Source organism: Nasonia vitripennis (genome assembly GCF_009193385.2).
Source record: "Nasonia vitripennis strain AsymCx chromosome 2 unlocalized genomic scaffold, Nvit_psr_1.1 chr2_random0002, whole genome shotgun sequence".
Lineage (NCBI taxonomy): Eukaryota > Metazoa > Arthropoda > Insecta > Hymenoptera > Pteromalidae > Nasonia > Nasonia vitripennis.
In genome coordinates this window covers 3,622,237-3,638,403 of record NW_022279608.1, presented here as the reverse complement: position 1 = coordinate 3,638,403, position 16,167 = coordinate 3,622,237, and the positions used below count along the sequence as shown (strand labels likewise).

At 33.5% G+C, this 16,167-nt stretch overlaps 2 protein-coding genes across 2 annotated transcripts in view; one reads left to right on the top strand and one right to left on the bottom strand.

The window, feature by feature from the left end:
• Positions 1-16,167, bottom strand: part of Ndufa5 (NADH dehydrogenase (ubiquinone) 1 alpha subcomplex, 5, 13kDa) — a 120,941-nt gene that overhangs the window by 47,714 nt on the left and 57,060 nt on the right. The gene's annotated exons all lie outside the window — the stretch shown is intronic.
• Positions 2,529-4,751, top strand: LOC116416238 (uncharacterized protein DDB_G0283357-like). Its single transcript, XM_031923920.1, has 2 exons — positions 2,529-2,789; positions 3,000-4,751. Exons 1-2 carry the CDS (start codon positions 2,529-2,531, stop codon positions 4,749-4,751), a joined length of 2,013 nt encoding a protein of 670 aa, XP_031779780.1.

Below are 16,167 nucleotides of genomic sequence, written 5' to 3'. Positions count from 1 at the left end.
CAAATATCCAAAAAACAATAAGAGAGATAATAGCAAGTCTAGGACACATCCAATATCCAACAGCGAGACATCCACGAAGCATCAGAGCAAAAAGACTAGTGCAACTAGGCATAGTAGGAAGTATAAGCAATAGTTTGTTTGGACTAGTGACCGACGACGAAGTGGAGAATATAAACAGAAATATAGACCAGCTCTTCGTAGACCAAACCAAAATAGTGCATCTGATAGACAACAATTCTCATATAATCTCAACAAAATTCGAGGAGCTATACAACATAACCAGCAACCATTACAAAGTGCTACAAGGATTTGAAAGAGAGTTAACAAAAACAATCAAAAGTGTGCTACGAGAAAAGGAAGAAATGAATTACCAGGTCAAAATAATGATATACGTAAAACGACTGGAATCAACATTAGACCACGTCATCAAAAGCAACGAGAAACTATCAACAATTTTACAAAAGCTAAAACAAGGAAAAATGCACCCAGAACTCATGAAACAAGATGTACTTCATTAAATCAACATGGACGTAAAAAGAGTGAGTCGAGACTTAGAATTCCCAATACCACCAGAGCACATGAGGGCAGAAGAACTAGCCAAAATATCGAGTATCGATGCCATACACCAAAACGAACGAACGCTAGCCGTGCTGCATCTACCACTAGTAGACCGAATGCCGTACCAATTATACAGAATGCACCCAATCAAAGTGCCACAGATAATGAAAAACAAAACAATAGGGCAAGCTTTTATAAGCATAGTCGTAACTGATAGCTATAATACATAGCTAGCAGTTACGACCATACAAGATATATTAAATTCAATGAAGAACAGAGACAAACATGCATCACGACACACTATGCAGATATATGCCCGATCCTAGGAGCACTCAGGAACGTGCCCGAATCCAGGGACTGTGAGATAACATTACTCCTAAATCCCAGCCACAAAGCAATCAACCACTGCGATATACGCTACAGGATGAACATACAGACCCAATGGACATATTTAGAATATGATAAATCATGGCTTTAATCCACGGTTGAACCAGAAACATTAAATATTATATGCCAAAACAAACACGAAACCAAAATAACAATAAAAGAGGCAGGAATTGTGCACGTAGCTCCTACATGCATAGCAACGACTACAGAAGCCACAATAACCGGAGAGATAACCAGAAACACAGAATACACTTATTTATACAAACCAGATATAAACATCAAAATAACAGACATTTACCCGTCCCTAAATAAAGAAAACAACGACATAGAATTTCATAGTTTAGAAGAAACAAAGATATTAACACCCAATACAGCTAATAATGACGGAAAATCGTTACACGAAATAATGAGTCAGTTAGAAGAGATAAGCGAACACAAAAGACAGAATTATAAAAATGACACAACACTATACGGAAGTGTGACTATTCAGTTAACTATCATAGCAATAATAGTAGTAATAATCATGAAGATGAAATGCCTCGGCAATTGTCAATGTCTCAACAAAAAACACGCCCACCCACCACCCAAAAGAAATGACAAGAGACGAAAACTCATCTCAAATGATGAAGAATTCGAACTCGAAAATATCTCAATTAGTCGCGAAAGTCCCAATACCCCACACTTAGACCGCAAAACCCTTGAAAGTAAAACCTCAAAAAGCACAAAGAAAATGTTACTATTACCGAAACAAGAAGCAGAATGCTCATAATTCACCAAATTTTAACCAAAATGTAAGCATGAATTTTTACAGGAAGCTTGTACATAGCCAAACAGCGTATAGTAAAATATTATTAATGACGATAACATAATCTAATTACAGAATAAAAAAAAAATAAAAAGAAAGAAACAGAATGGAGTCGAGACCAAGAACCACCATATCAATGTTCTGTGATGTAGACATTCCGCTATCGAACATAGTAAAAGAATTTGAAAAAATAGGAGAACCTCAAAACGCTTACGTAGAAAAACACAGATACGAACGAGAGACCAAGAAGATCACCATATCATTTAGCTCGGAAAGAGAAACACAAAGAGCATACGAACTCAGATCATTGTTAGCAAAACAGAACAAATTGAAGAGAAACAGCAGAAGAGCAGCACCGTACCAGGGCCCCACAACGATCTCAAACCCCAAAGTACCAATAGGAGAATTGATCGACCTTACTCCGAATGAAGAGCCAACAATTAGATCTGAAATCCACGTAGTGAACCAAAAAGCACAAACGCAAGTAATCAGAAACAGATTGTTTTGCCTACTCCCTTGGGACGGAAATGACAGAGAAAAGGACGAGATGTTCTTTAGACAATTTGCGCAATTTAGAACCCTAGCCTACTACGAGACGGCCAGAGACAGGAAAGGACGCCTAGCGTATGGATATGTGCAGTACTTCACATAAGAAGAAGCCAGAATTGCAAAAGAAGAACGTGACCCGATATACAAGGCGACCCTTGCAGAGCCAAGAAGACTCCCACGCATTGCACAAGGAAACACCACCACAAAGTTCCACGAAAAATGCAAGAGAATGATAGAAGCAGAAATATACAGCTTGCACGACGTAACTTGCAAAAAACAAGCAAAATGGTCTCAAGAACAAACCGATGAAGCCCCTCTAGACAAACTACAACCTTCAAAAGAAACCATATTGGAACTGAAAGAAAAAATAGCCAGGCTGGAGAGCCAAAAACAAAACAGAGAAGAAAATCCTGTTACCAGCAACTCAGTACAAAATGCCAGAGTAAATGCTCAGAATCAACATAAATCCGAAACACCCGAGACCCTCAAAGTAATACATGATGACCTAAATGATAACGACATGATTATAGATTAGAAAAGTAAGCAATCAGACAGGACCAATTAACAAATGTGAATGAGAAAATGAATGATTGACCACAATATGACCCATGAATACCCCACTCAATAAAAATGTTAAAATTTTTTTTCTCTTCTACGAATTTGCATATCTTCTTTTACAGACATGGACTAAATCTTCAAGACCATAATCGAGTCAATCGAGTTTGATGAGAACTCAAAACACGTCACCATCCGTTTTGGCCCACCAGGGAAACTACCTGTTGTTATGACATTACTGAATAAATACGGATCGAACAATACTAAGAGCTTCGGAATTACCAATCAAAGGACTGACAATGCCACAGCCATATTAACAATAACGTACAGGACAAGCACAGGTACGACACAACTACTACGCGATTACGAACTGAACAAACAGACAGACCAAGAAACAAACATCGTAGAAACTAATAAACCGACAAACAACCTAGAGACAGGCAACAACACCGACACTTCCAAAAATTCTACTAACTCAAACGCCACTGACAGCACTGACAGTTCTGAGAACTCTGATGACATCGACTCTACGGACAACAGTGACGATCCAGACAATAACGACATTAACAATGATGACAGAATTGCTACAAACGAAAACACTGACAGCAATGACAATAACGACTTCCAAAGACCTGCCAACAATGACGATATCGAAGCTTACACTATTAATGAACCAAACATAGCACTACGCCATACATACAACCCGCAAGACAATGTACAGCTACTCAAAATAAATTTGATAGACGCTTACAAAGTGACAGCCACATATATAGGTACGACAATAGACGCAGAAGCATTATTTAGACAACATGGGCCCTGCAACACCGAACACTACGCAACGAAAAACAAGGACATCAAAGCCATAATAATTAGATACCAAATGAAAAATCATGCGCTTACAGTAATCAACAAATACAAAGAACACATACAACAAATAAACGATGACATACAAAGACCAACGACAGAACAACAAACCAATCGGGAGAAAACAATAGAATACGTACAAACACCAGATACTATATGTGCACGAGTACCCGGACATACGACAAGACAAAATTTAACAGAGACATTCCAACAATTCGGAAACATCACAGACGTACGACACTTAGAGCCTAAAGACGGACAAAATGGACGATACACTGCGTTCATCCAATTTGAAAACCAGGACAGCGCAAACAAGGCTATGGAAAAGACACAAATGGCGCACTCGACAAGACTAGCTTACAACAAAGTATACACATCAACACGATCCACTGCACAGCAAAAGACAGAAAAAGAACAAAACACAACACAACAGAAACAAAAATCAACAACTTGGACCGTTGACCCCGGCAACAACACAAAATTATACATACTAGCACCACCAGACACCACACAACAGCAATTAGAAACAGATTTTACAGTGTTTGGAGAGACAGTGAGCATTGAACAGACGGACAGTACGACAAAAGGAAAAGTAGAGTACATAACATATACAAACAAAGTTGACGCAATAGACGTCAAATTAAACGGACCACAGAAATACATAGTAAAATGGAAATGGACGCCAAGAACAGACGAACCGATGATTCACTTCCTATGCGGAGACCAAATTCCGAAACAAAGATTCGACGACCATATACAGAACTGCAGCATGCCTCACTTAAGACAGAGAATACTAAATGAAAAGTCAACATCAACGACCAAAAAACAAGAGGACCCAAGACAGACAACATCGACACCACAACCGAGCACGAGTGAACAGGCAAACGAGCAAGCAACAAGTCGCTCAACAACATCCAACACGACAACACCAGTGTCAGTGCATAAGGCATTAGACTTAGACTACACGTCATCCAGCGACGAGGATCCCATAGAAATGGAAATAGCCAGACAGAACGCCAGACGCCGAATATAAGAGAGACAATAGCGGACAGAGCAACCGAGACGACAACATACAGAAACCCAAAGACCGACAAGAGCCAGTGCCGCAGCAGAAGAACAAATCAGGAAGGAAATGGAGAAGATAGATTTCAATAAAATATTAGACACTAGTTTTTAAGAGACGACACTGCGACGTTAGCTTTAAGTTAGATGTAAGTAGTTCATATAAAAAAAAAGAAAAAAAAAAAAGTAGAACCACATACCAGTAAAAGTTTCCATCATTGCTTTGCGTCAAAATAAAATGTATTTTCAAAACATATTATCTTAAAAAAAAAAAAAAAAAATGTAGAACCACATACCTTTTTTCTTAAAATAGACCCTTACCCAAAACAATATAATATACAATAATATCAATATTAGAGAATAAGCAATAACAAAATGAATTATTTATTAAGTCACACTAAAAAAATGAAATATAAAATTAGTAAATAAGTGATTAGCGATAAGCGAACACATAACAAAAAGTAATCCACATAAAAACATTAGTAGCAGGTTATAACAGAAATAAAGCGATACGTATTACTAACAATAACACATAAGTTAGATTCAAAAATAAGTCTAGATTGTACGAGACTACCCTTGACAGTTTGTGTGACCGCGGAGCAGAGCCATAACCAAGCTTACAAGGTAAGAGAAAGAACAACAAAGAAACAATCCACCCAAACCCATATCATCATCCTGAAACAAGCTAAAAGTTGACAAGCCTAATATAAAAAAGGAATGAGAAAGAAATCTTGCCGATTGCTTACCAATAGCTTCCAAAATATATATATATATATATATATATTTTTATTTTGAGGAAAGCCGACCTAACACATGCATGAACTTGAATGTTCTGAACATTCAAGGAAAAAGCAACGTCATTGCTTCATCGAACGAACACCGCAGAGCTTGTTCAGGGGATCCAATTGTGGTCCAAGAATAAACGACGCATGACCATACAAATAATTCAAAGCATAGGCACAATTCAATATCTGCAGGTTAGAGCAGATACAAAAAATCAAAAAGCTTGATCCTACCCTAAATCCACAATTTTCCAAATAGCACCTTATACCATTAAAGATAAGAGAGAAACGTCTAAATTTGGCTCGCCAGCGTGTCACCCTTGTTAGACCACTCACCCTTAGGTATAATCGTTTGTCGAGGACGACAAACGTTTGAAAGGGGGGGGGGGAGGATGTTAAGTGACGAAGTTACTGGATGAATATTCAGAAATATTAAATTAAATGAAACAAAGACAGCAGGAAAAATCCAGAAACTTCGACGCTTAACGAGCGCAAGAAGTAACCCTAAACCAAAACAAACTTCTCCTCCCTCGGCTGAAAGCGCGCGTGCACAGTCGACGCTGCAGTTTAGCCGTTGACCGTACTTAGGCCCATAAGGCCTAATGAGCAAGAAAGAGAGCGCGGCTAAACTGAAGTGCGAAGGAGAAGTAAAGACCCTGCGTAGGAGAAAGCCATGACGCTTTCTTCAAGCTTCGCCTCCCCCGATTTTTCATTCCTGTGTGTGCGATCCAAGAGTAAGGACGCTATTCAAGAGTTCAATTTTATAATTATATTTCTGAGTCTTTAATTTGGAGTTTAGTCTTAATTGTGATTCCGTCTTGATCATCATTTACCGAAATTTTGTCTCATTCCATTTGAAAATTATTTGAAGTATCTAGAAACAAATAAAGGAATTTTCTGAAATAATTGAGTCTAAGAGATTACTTGATTTGAGATTTTTGATCGTCAACCTTTGGATCATCCCCGTTAACAAACACAAGTAAGTCGTTCTCGTTAATAATTTAATTTTCCTTGGTGTTTTATCATCACGCAAACAGCCTCGCCCCGACAATCAGTGCGAAGTACTGATCTCCCCCGTATGGGAGAGTAAGCTATCATCCGCATAATCATACAACATTACTTTGTTAGTTCGGTAAATTTATTATTACCCTAACACCAAGCTCTGCCCAAAATTCCTTTTGATCTAAAAATTTTTTAAAATATGGGAAAATTTAGCATTTCTTATGTACTTTCAATTAGGGAGGGTCGTTTTTTAAAATTTTGTTCCCAGACGGAGTTACGCGTTCTCTAACCTTAAAAAATTACTACTTTACGAAATGATTAAGCTGTCAGCAATCACAGGGGTTCAGAAAAATTCTAAGCAACGACTATTTTCAGGTATTTTGAGCTGCTGAACAAGAAACCGGCCGTCTTTTTTACCGATACCTCAAGCGCTTGGCCCTAACCTCAAACAACCATCCAAAATGTCTTTTTTACGCAGTTAAGAAATTTACATCTAGAGGAAAATCATTGACGAAGGCTATTTTTATGGATTTTGGTCCACTGAATTTGATCTCGAAGCTAAATTTTATTTTTTTACTTTTACTTCAGTGCACTTAAATAATGTAACTGATTATTGATAATATGGTTTATACTGTGCAATTTTTTTATTGATTCCTATGAAAGCTCTTTGCGTTTTACAGGGTTGAGACTGTCTTTATTACAAAGCCCGCATTACTTTGTTTTTTTTATTTTTTTAAGTTTTTTAATTATTACTTTTATTTTTGTATATTTGTATTATTTTGTTGAACATATTTTAAATTCAATTATTAATATTGTACTGTTGATAATGGACTTGGTGCATTAGAGTATCTAAACACAGTATTTTTTTTTGTAACAGACGGTGCAGCTGAGAATCTTTTCTTTAGTGATCTAGAAGTTTTTTCGTAATCTTTTTCGGAATAGTGAAAGAATGTTATTGTTTGCAACTTTTTGTCGCCCAGTCATAAACTTGTTTTTAATTTAAAATCGCTTCCGTAGCTTTGGCCTGCAAGCTGGTATGAGTAGCTTCTCTTTTTAACTTGGCTCCTACTCCGTCACATGAACCCTTTCCATGAGCATAGCATGGAAACGCCAATCCTCCATTATTTGGAAATCTGACTCATTTATTAACCAAGTTCATCATTTGATATCTATTTTTATAGTGCTGTTTTGCACCATCTGTGACGTATATAATCTTATTCATTTTTGGGAATCTTTTCTTTATTTCAGAAATAATCTTTTCTTGTAAAATATAAACTGCGGCCGTATCATGAGTAGTACATTCAGAAAGTGCTATAAAACTACAATGCCTTGTTTCATTATCTAACTAAACTATAGAGAAAGATTCTGGACTACAATAGTATACAAAATAATATTATTTTAAATATACTTGAAATCAAAATTTAATAAATGAGAATAATAATCTAAACTTTGATTTAAATATTTTAAAAGAATTCTGGGTAAAACAACGTGTGATACAATTTTTACTAAAACGTTACCGTCAGAAAATATATCAAAGACAAGAGTAGCGTCTGCAACGTTTACATAGTGATATATAGCAAGTACAACTCAATTAATATAATTAAAAATTATAAGCTTAGAATAATTTTTAAAGTATAGAATCTTTGTTGGTTGCATTGGACAGCAAATGAAGTTGTTTCAATGAGAAGGTTTTGTAACTTATATTTCCAAATAAACATACAAAGCAACGAAGTATCAAAATATTATCATAGTTTGATAAAACGCGTTTTATGCGAAACATATTTTAAATATAATAGTTGAGCAATTCCTACAATAGATAACATAATTTAGAGATATTTTTAAATTTTTTATTATAAAAATTATGATTAGAAAAATATGTTTACCGCAAGCGAAGCGAGACCGAAGGTGCAGGTACTATAACATTATCTTTTAACTTGTTTTCGTTTATTTAACAAAAATGATAATGCTATTTATCTCTTGAAAAAAAAAATTAAGTAAAGTAAACTAACTTTACTATATGTCATAATATTTAAAATTAAAATATAATTAAATATTTTAATATTTTTTACAATAAAAATTCTCATTAGCAAGTATCAAAATATTACAAAATTTTGATAGTATTAAGTATACTGCAAACATAATATCTTATTGGCAATAATAATGATAAAATAAATAATAAATATGTTTAGTCAATGTTTTAATGTAGCCCTAACATGAAACGGTTCTAAAAACATTTTAAAAACTTTTAATCCCTGTTGAAAATAATGATGTCATTAAATGACGTTAAATTACGTCATTAGATGACGTCATTTGAAGCTACAAATTGGAACCTTTTATTACGTCATTTTATGACGTCATTATTTTCAACAGGTTGTACTTCTAAATACTTATACTCTTAAATACTACAAAATTGATAAAATGGTTGCCTATATAGGTGCTACCATCCGGATGGTAGTATGGAAAATGGGGGCTAATGTCTAAGAAAATAATAATTTTTAATAATTTTACTAAACAAACAATAATTAAAAAACAATATTTCTTTGGCGTTAGCCCCCATTTTCCGTACTACCATCCGGATGGTAGCACCTATATAGGCAACCATTTCATCAATTTTGAAGTATTTAAGAGTATAAGTATTTAGAAGTACAACCTGTTGAAAATAATGACGTCATAAAAGGTTCCAATTTGTAGCTTCAAATGACGTCATCTAATGACGTAATTTAACGTCATTTAATGACGTCAGTCAATGACGTCATTAATTTCAACAGGGATGCCACACTTTGAAGCGCTGAAATGAAAGTTTAAGAAATATTGGAAAAAACGATAAATAAACGATCGAATGTCCGCACTTTTTGGATTTTATTAATTTGATAAAACGTTTATTTAATGTTATAAAGTTGTACACTGTAAATTGTTATAAAATTCTAATAAAAATAGTTAATCACTATAAAAGATTGTTTGTATTTAGACTATGCTTTACCGTTTTTTACAGTATCATACACTTTTTACATTTTTTTATATTTATTTTTATTATTATATTTTTACATTGTTTTGCAGTTAATAACATTTCTAAATTTGATAAATTAAAAAAATTTTAAACTTTAAAAACGTTATAAACTGCTGAAAAATAAAAAATTAGAAAAGATGTTTGATTGCACAAAATGTGAAATACGTAAAAAAAATATAAAAGGGTAGAAATCTGTAAATTCTTGTAAAGCATGCTTCTTTACGGTTCTCTACTATTTTTAGTATAATTTTATAGCTAAAAAGCTAAATTTCTTTTTTATTTTGGTAATTTTCAGAATATCTCAACTAAGGCTTTTCAGAATAAATTCAATTACAACGCGGGCTTTGTTCTGATAACTTATGAAGTTTAGTAATATTTGGTCATTATGAACGCCATATGGAATTGACGTAATCGAGTTAATTAAATCAATAAATTTTCTAAAATGACAGGTATTTCAATCATTTTCCAAAAGGAATCAATCTATTTCATCTATTTATTTCTTTGAATCCATGAATCAGTATACACGACCAAAAATGTTTTTAACAGGTATAAAGTAAAGGTACGCCCATCTAATTATTTAGGTTTTAAAGGCATTTGGTTTTAATCGAATGTACTTAACTAATAGAAACCAAAAGAAATAAGCGTCGTGTTCGAATTCAGTGGCTTAAAATTCATAAAAATAGCCTTCGTCAATAATTTTCCTCTAGACGTAAATTTCTTAGCCGCATAAAACAGACATTTTGGGTGGCTTTTTGAGGTTAGGGACGAGCGCTTGAGGTACCGGTAAAAAAGACGGCCGGTTTTGTGTTCAGCAGCACAAAATACATAAAAATACTCTGTCAAAAAGTTTCCTCCCTTCGATCACAGGATAAACCTCTCAACTGCGTGAAAAAGCAATTTTGGGGGGTGTTTTTTGAGGTTAGGGACGAACGCTTGAGGTATCGGTAAAAAAGACGGCCGGTTTCGCGTTCAGCAGCACAAAATACATAAAAATACTCTCTCTCAAAAATTTTCCTCCCTTCGATCACAGGATAAACCTCTCAACTGCGTGAAAAAGCAATTTTGGGGGGTGTTTGTTGAGGTTAGGGACGAGCGCTTGAGGTATCGGTAAAAAATACCGTCGGATTATTGTTCAGCAGCTCAAAATACATGAAAATAGTCGTTACTTAGAATTTTTCTGAGCCCCTGTGATTTCTGACAGCTTGATCATCAATAACGCTTGATGCTTGACATATATAAAACTGATTTCACTATATTCATTAACGTATATTTATAAACATATACAGAAACTTTGAAAGCTGCAAACACTTATACAAATGTACAGATTTAAGAAGATGCCCTGGTAGAAATGCTTATCAATGCTTATCGGTAAACTGTTGGCCAAAGTGACGTTTTTAGCAGTAAGTAATACTTGACATATTATTGATTGATTTCACTCATTTCGTTAGCCTGAATTTTTAATATCATTCAGAAAAAATATCGTGTTACTTGATCACTAGACGATCATAGTATCTCATAAAATAAAATGGAATAGAAAAAGAAAATAGATGCAATAAAATATTTTATTGAAACATTAAAGTCTATTAACTTTTCTAGAGCGGAAATAAAGATACTTTATACTTGCCAACATTATACCTTGTTAAAGGTTTTTTTAAAGAAAGATTTCACAATTTTTTAAGAATTCAATTCTTTTAAGAGTTTATTGATGTATCGGAATAAAGAAATTTGTACTTGCTAAAATTATACCTTGTTGAAGGTTTTTTTTAGAAATATTTCACAATTTTTTAAGAGTTATAAAAACACTAATTCATTAGTTTACTACAAAGTCAATAGAACTCTCACACATTATTTAACATTTTTTTCGAATATTAATTTTCACAATGTTTTAAGCTATGTAGGTATATTATTTTTCTGTGATTTCTTCTAAAAAAAGTATATAAGCATCTTTTGCTCCACGTGGCCATGATCTCTGTTTAATTTGCATGTCATTTATTTCAAACCAAAGATTATTTTGACGTACCATATTTAGGTAATGACCAGATTCGATAGAACTTCCACGATGAAATATGCCATTAATAACTTTATACTTTTTTTTATTAATGTGAATTATATCTCTCGATATATTGTTAATTCGAAACGTAGTATTTTTTATAATAGCACTATCCTTGACAGTGAATAATATCAATTGTAAAATTAAAACTGTATTTTTTATATGAATATTCATTTTTTTTGTCGTTTACAACTAGAAGCTTTGCTACAATTTCCTTCTACTTCTTTCCAAAAACCTATATTGTAATCTACAATTTCTTGCAAGCTATAGTTGCTGGAAGTTTCGGGTAAGCAAGTGGCAAAATGTAATTTAAGGTCGTTGAAGAATTTCGTTCGTCACAACTTGGGCACCTTGTCACGGTATTTATTTCATGTTTAATAGCATTTTGTAAAAATATAGAGGCATTGCATAGATGCAATATAAATTCTGCCGCATCTTGCTGCTCAGATAAGGAATATTTACTTTCTGCATATTCTCTCAATGCCATAATATTATCAGCTTTCGCAATGTATTGATTAAACGCAGATTTAAGTAAATCAAATCCTCTAAATTGCAATAAACATCTTCTGACTGTTGTAGAATGGAATAAACTCTGTACAGAAGCATTTGCATAGGAGGATATTTGATCATCATTTCTTAAACCATTCCAACAGCTCTCAGAGATGTAATTTAATTTACTGTTTTGATTTTGAATATCTAAAATATTTTTCGACACCGACCATCGATGATCTTGAATCACCCTTGGTCGATCAAATTGGCAATAATTTGGCATATTCAATTCTTGAAGATCCTGGCGATATTTGTTCATTAATCGTTATATTGAAGAATAGCGGATATTTCAGCTTTGATAGATGAAGGATCAAGATTAATAATGTGTAAACCTTCTAATTTTGTAACTCGCGATAAGGCCATATAAGTTTGGCCAGAACTAAATATACAATTGCCTACGTCTACAATAGCATTTTCTAAGCTTAAACCTTGACTTTTATGTATAGTTATTCCATAACTGTTACAGATTGGAAACTGTTGACGTATTATATATACCTTATCCATAATAACAAACTTATATTCAAGTCGAGGTATTGAATATTCCATCCCATTCTGCAATATTATACGTATATTAGTAACTTCATCGTTTTTATCTTTAGTTACTGAAGTAACTATTCCTATGGTTGCATTCACCAATCCAATCGAGACATCAATATTTCTCCTTATCATAACTTTTGAATTAATTTTGATTGTAATTATACGTTCGATTCCGCATGCATTATCGTCATCCTCGTTCAAAATTTTTAAAATCTTTTTTCGTAAATTTTTCAGACATTCGAAAGAATCGTTCGCTACAAGTTTTATTTCATCGGAATCTATTCTACGTAACATTGCATCATTCGGAATATTGCACATATTTCTAGTAGGTAGCAAACATACTGTATTATTAGGTAAATTATCATAGTATGCACAGAGTTCGTACAACATTTCAATATAATTTGCAGTAGAGAATGTCAATTGTCTTTTTTGCAATATTGTTATATCATCTTCTAATACAAAACCTAGTCTCATTCTCGAAAGTATTGCATTGTATTCTTTATCATTTTTTGTCGCATGTTAATGGTTAACTCATCATACTCAAATAAAGTCCATAAATTGAAGGAATTAATAGAACCAATGTATTTGTCAATTTCTTTTTTTGTTAATTCAACGAAAGCGAATCCTTCACGAACAGGTGGTAACTGTAATAAATCGCCAAAAACAATAATGTTTATCTTCCCAAACCAACCGTCATCACAATCAGAAGTATTAAATATTTCAGTGAGACGCAAATGTATATACATAAGTGTAATATTTGACACTATCGATATTTCATCAATAATAATTAAATTGACATTTTGTAAACTTTTTCTAACTTGTTTTAAAGCTGCAGGTGATAATTCTTTATATTTTGCTGTGCAGCCATGTTCTACAGGTAAGTGCAAGAGTCTATGGATTGTAAGGCCTGAAATATTGTATGTTGTAATTCCAGTAGGAGCTGTAACAGCCGTATCCATCTGACAAATGACTTTATTCCACGCGACTAAAGCTTCAATAAGAAAACTTTTTCCAGTGCCACCTGGTCCACTTATAAAAATTCTTAAAGTATTATCAGATTGTAAAACGTTTCTAATTATGTTAAAAATTTTCGATTGATCATCATTGAACTTTAATATATAGTTTTCTATGTCTGCTTTATTCATAGCTATTTTGTCAGCCATGACTTTGAAATCTTTCATAGCATTTTCTACATCAATTGGGATGCAACCTTCTGGTAAATTGTCTGATTTGAATTTATCATCATTTTCTTGAGTTTCTAATAATTGATTCTGAATTATCTCATTCGTCTTTTCCATAGCTTCTTTAATTGTTTCGCATTTATCGTGATATTTCATTGCTTCGGCGAGTTTGCATTGTATTTTTGCGAATGCATTTGTATATGATTCTTCTCCGCCTTTTAATTCATCAGTATCTCTCCATGGTTGAAATAATAACAATAACGAATAGTAATAAAATTCTGGTTCACTTACGGGATTGTACTTCCAATGATTAATGAGGCAAGGTTTTTTTCTTTTTTTACAAAATATACCTCCATCCATTTCGTAATATTCTGCTTTGTATACTGGCTTTTTTTTGATGATATCAAACCATTTAGCAAAATCATACAAACATAGCACTTCTAATTGCATTGGCCTTTTTGAATAATAATTGTCAATGAAAGAATCGTAGAAAATATCCGTTGATTCTGGCGGAAGATTCTTAATTTCTTTAAACGGTTTGAGTTTTCTATTTCGAATCATTCTTACATCTAATTATCGTATCGCTATCATTAGCATGAAGAGGATATCCTAAGAGTGTATCAGCTGCTTCAATTGCTCCACATTCTCTGTGATTTAAAGCCCGCATTGAAAAAGACCAAAGGCGACTGCAGAGATTTTTGTTTGATTGTATATCAGAAAAATCTACTGTGCTTTTTTCTCCTTTAGTTCCATAAGACGATACATATTTAGTTAACAAGTAAGAAGACTCACAAATAAATTGCGCATCATTATTTCCTTCCCAAATTACCAGAAGAGCAGGCATATAATCATTTATACATTGCTCTTCTCGCGATCGAGGTAAATCATAAAACCTACTTTTATTTTTTAATTTTCTTTTATTAGCAATAGCCACTGAAACATTTCTCAACACTAATTTAGATTTTACTGGGCGAGGGAATCCAAAACGACATGCGGTTTTAAAACCAGTTTTAGTTTTTTTCTTTCGCATGCAATAATTATTGTGTTTATGTTGTTGATAAGCCATAACATGTCTATGAAGTTCAGGAGAAACACGTTTATCAGGTATTCGGCATGTAATGTGTTCTAAAATAAAGTTGTGTATGTCCTCATTAGGTGCGTTTCCGTAAACTGGGGCATTTTGTATCCAAAATAAACAATGATAATGTGGTAATCCTCGGCCTTGATATTCGCAAGCGTAATAGTAATACATAACTTTACCTATTGGTTGCGCTGAAGACATTATATAAGCTAACATTGCTTTAAATCTATTATGTATGTACCTAGAAGCCGATACAGGATCTACAGCTATAAGCTCACTAACCGATCTTTTATCATCTTCCCAACCGTTGACTTCACGTATATATTCTGCCAATCCTGACCACATCCATTCACCAGGACTTAAGGTTATAAAAAACGTTGCTGGTCCATATTCATTCATCATGCAGTTTAAATCATTTCTTACTTATTTCCAATATGCTTCAGTCCCTCGTAATCGAGAAAATATAGTTGATAAGTTTGAATCCAATTGATCTTGTTCTAATTTGTCTAAAAGATCTTGTACTGTATACTTATACCGAGGATTTACAACATTTAATTTATGGAAAATTCCGGCACTAATTTGTCGAATATTGTGATTAAACAATAAATAAAAAAGATACTGAATGTTAAGTCTAAACTGCGAATGTTTTGAAGTTAATCTAGATCTTATATAATTGTATTCTCTCAACCTTGTACGTCTCTCTCCATATTGCCCGAACATTCCATATGGATATAGATCTGGAAAACATTTTAGATCTAAGTCTTGAGCACGAACTTCTAATGCAGTAGCATATACTTGAAGCATTTGGTATAATTTTGCATCAGAGTCATTAATTTTTTGTTTTGTCGGATTACTTCGTATTAAAATGAACATTTCATGATTAGCATTCAAAGGATCAGTATCTGGACAATTTTTTTTAAAGTCTCTTCCAATGGTAGTGGTAAATGAAATGTTCTACCTACAACTTTATCTAGGTATCAATAATTTGGAACATTTTTTTTCATTGCAGCGTTTATCAAAAAAAAAATTAGTCTAATGCAAGTTCAAATTGACAAGAATACGACTGACATAAGTAATGTTATGGCTGCAGTACAAGAATGCAAAATTCAGTGTCAGAGTCTTGGCTAGTTGTGTGTGCTTACCCTCGGATCCGTACTCTCTGCTAAAACAGACTAACACGTATGCAAATGAAATCAGA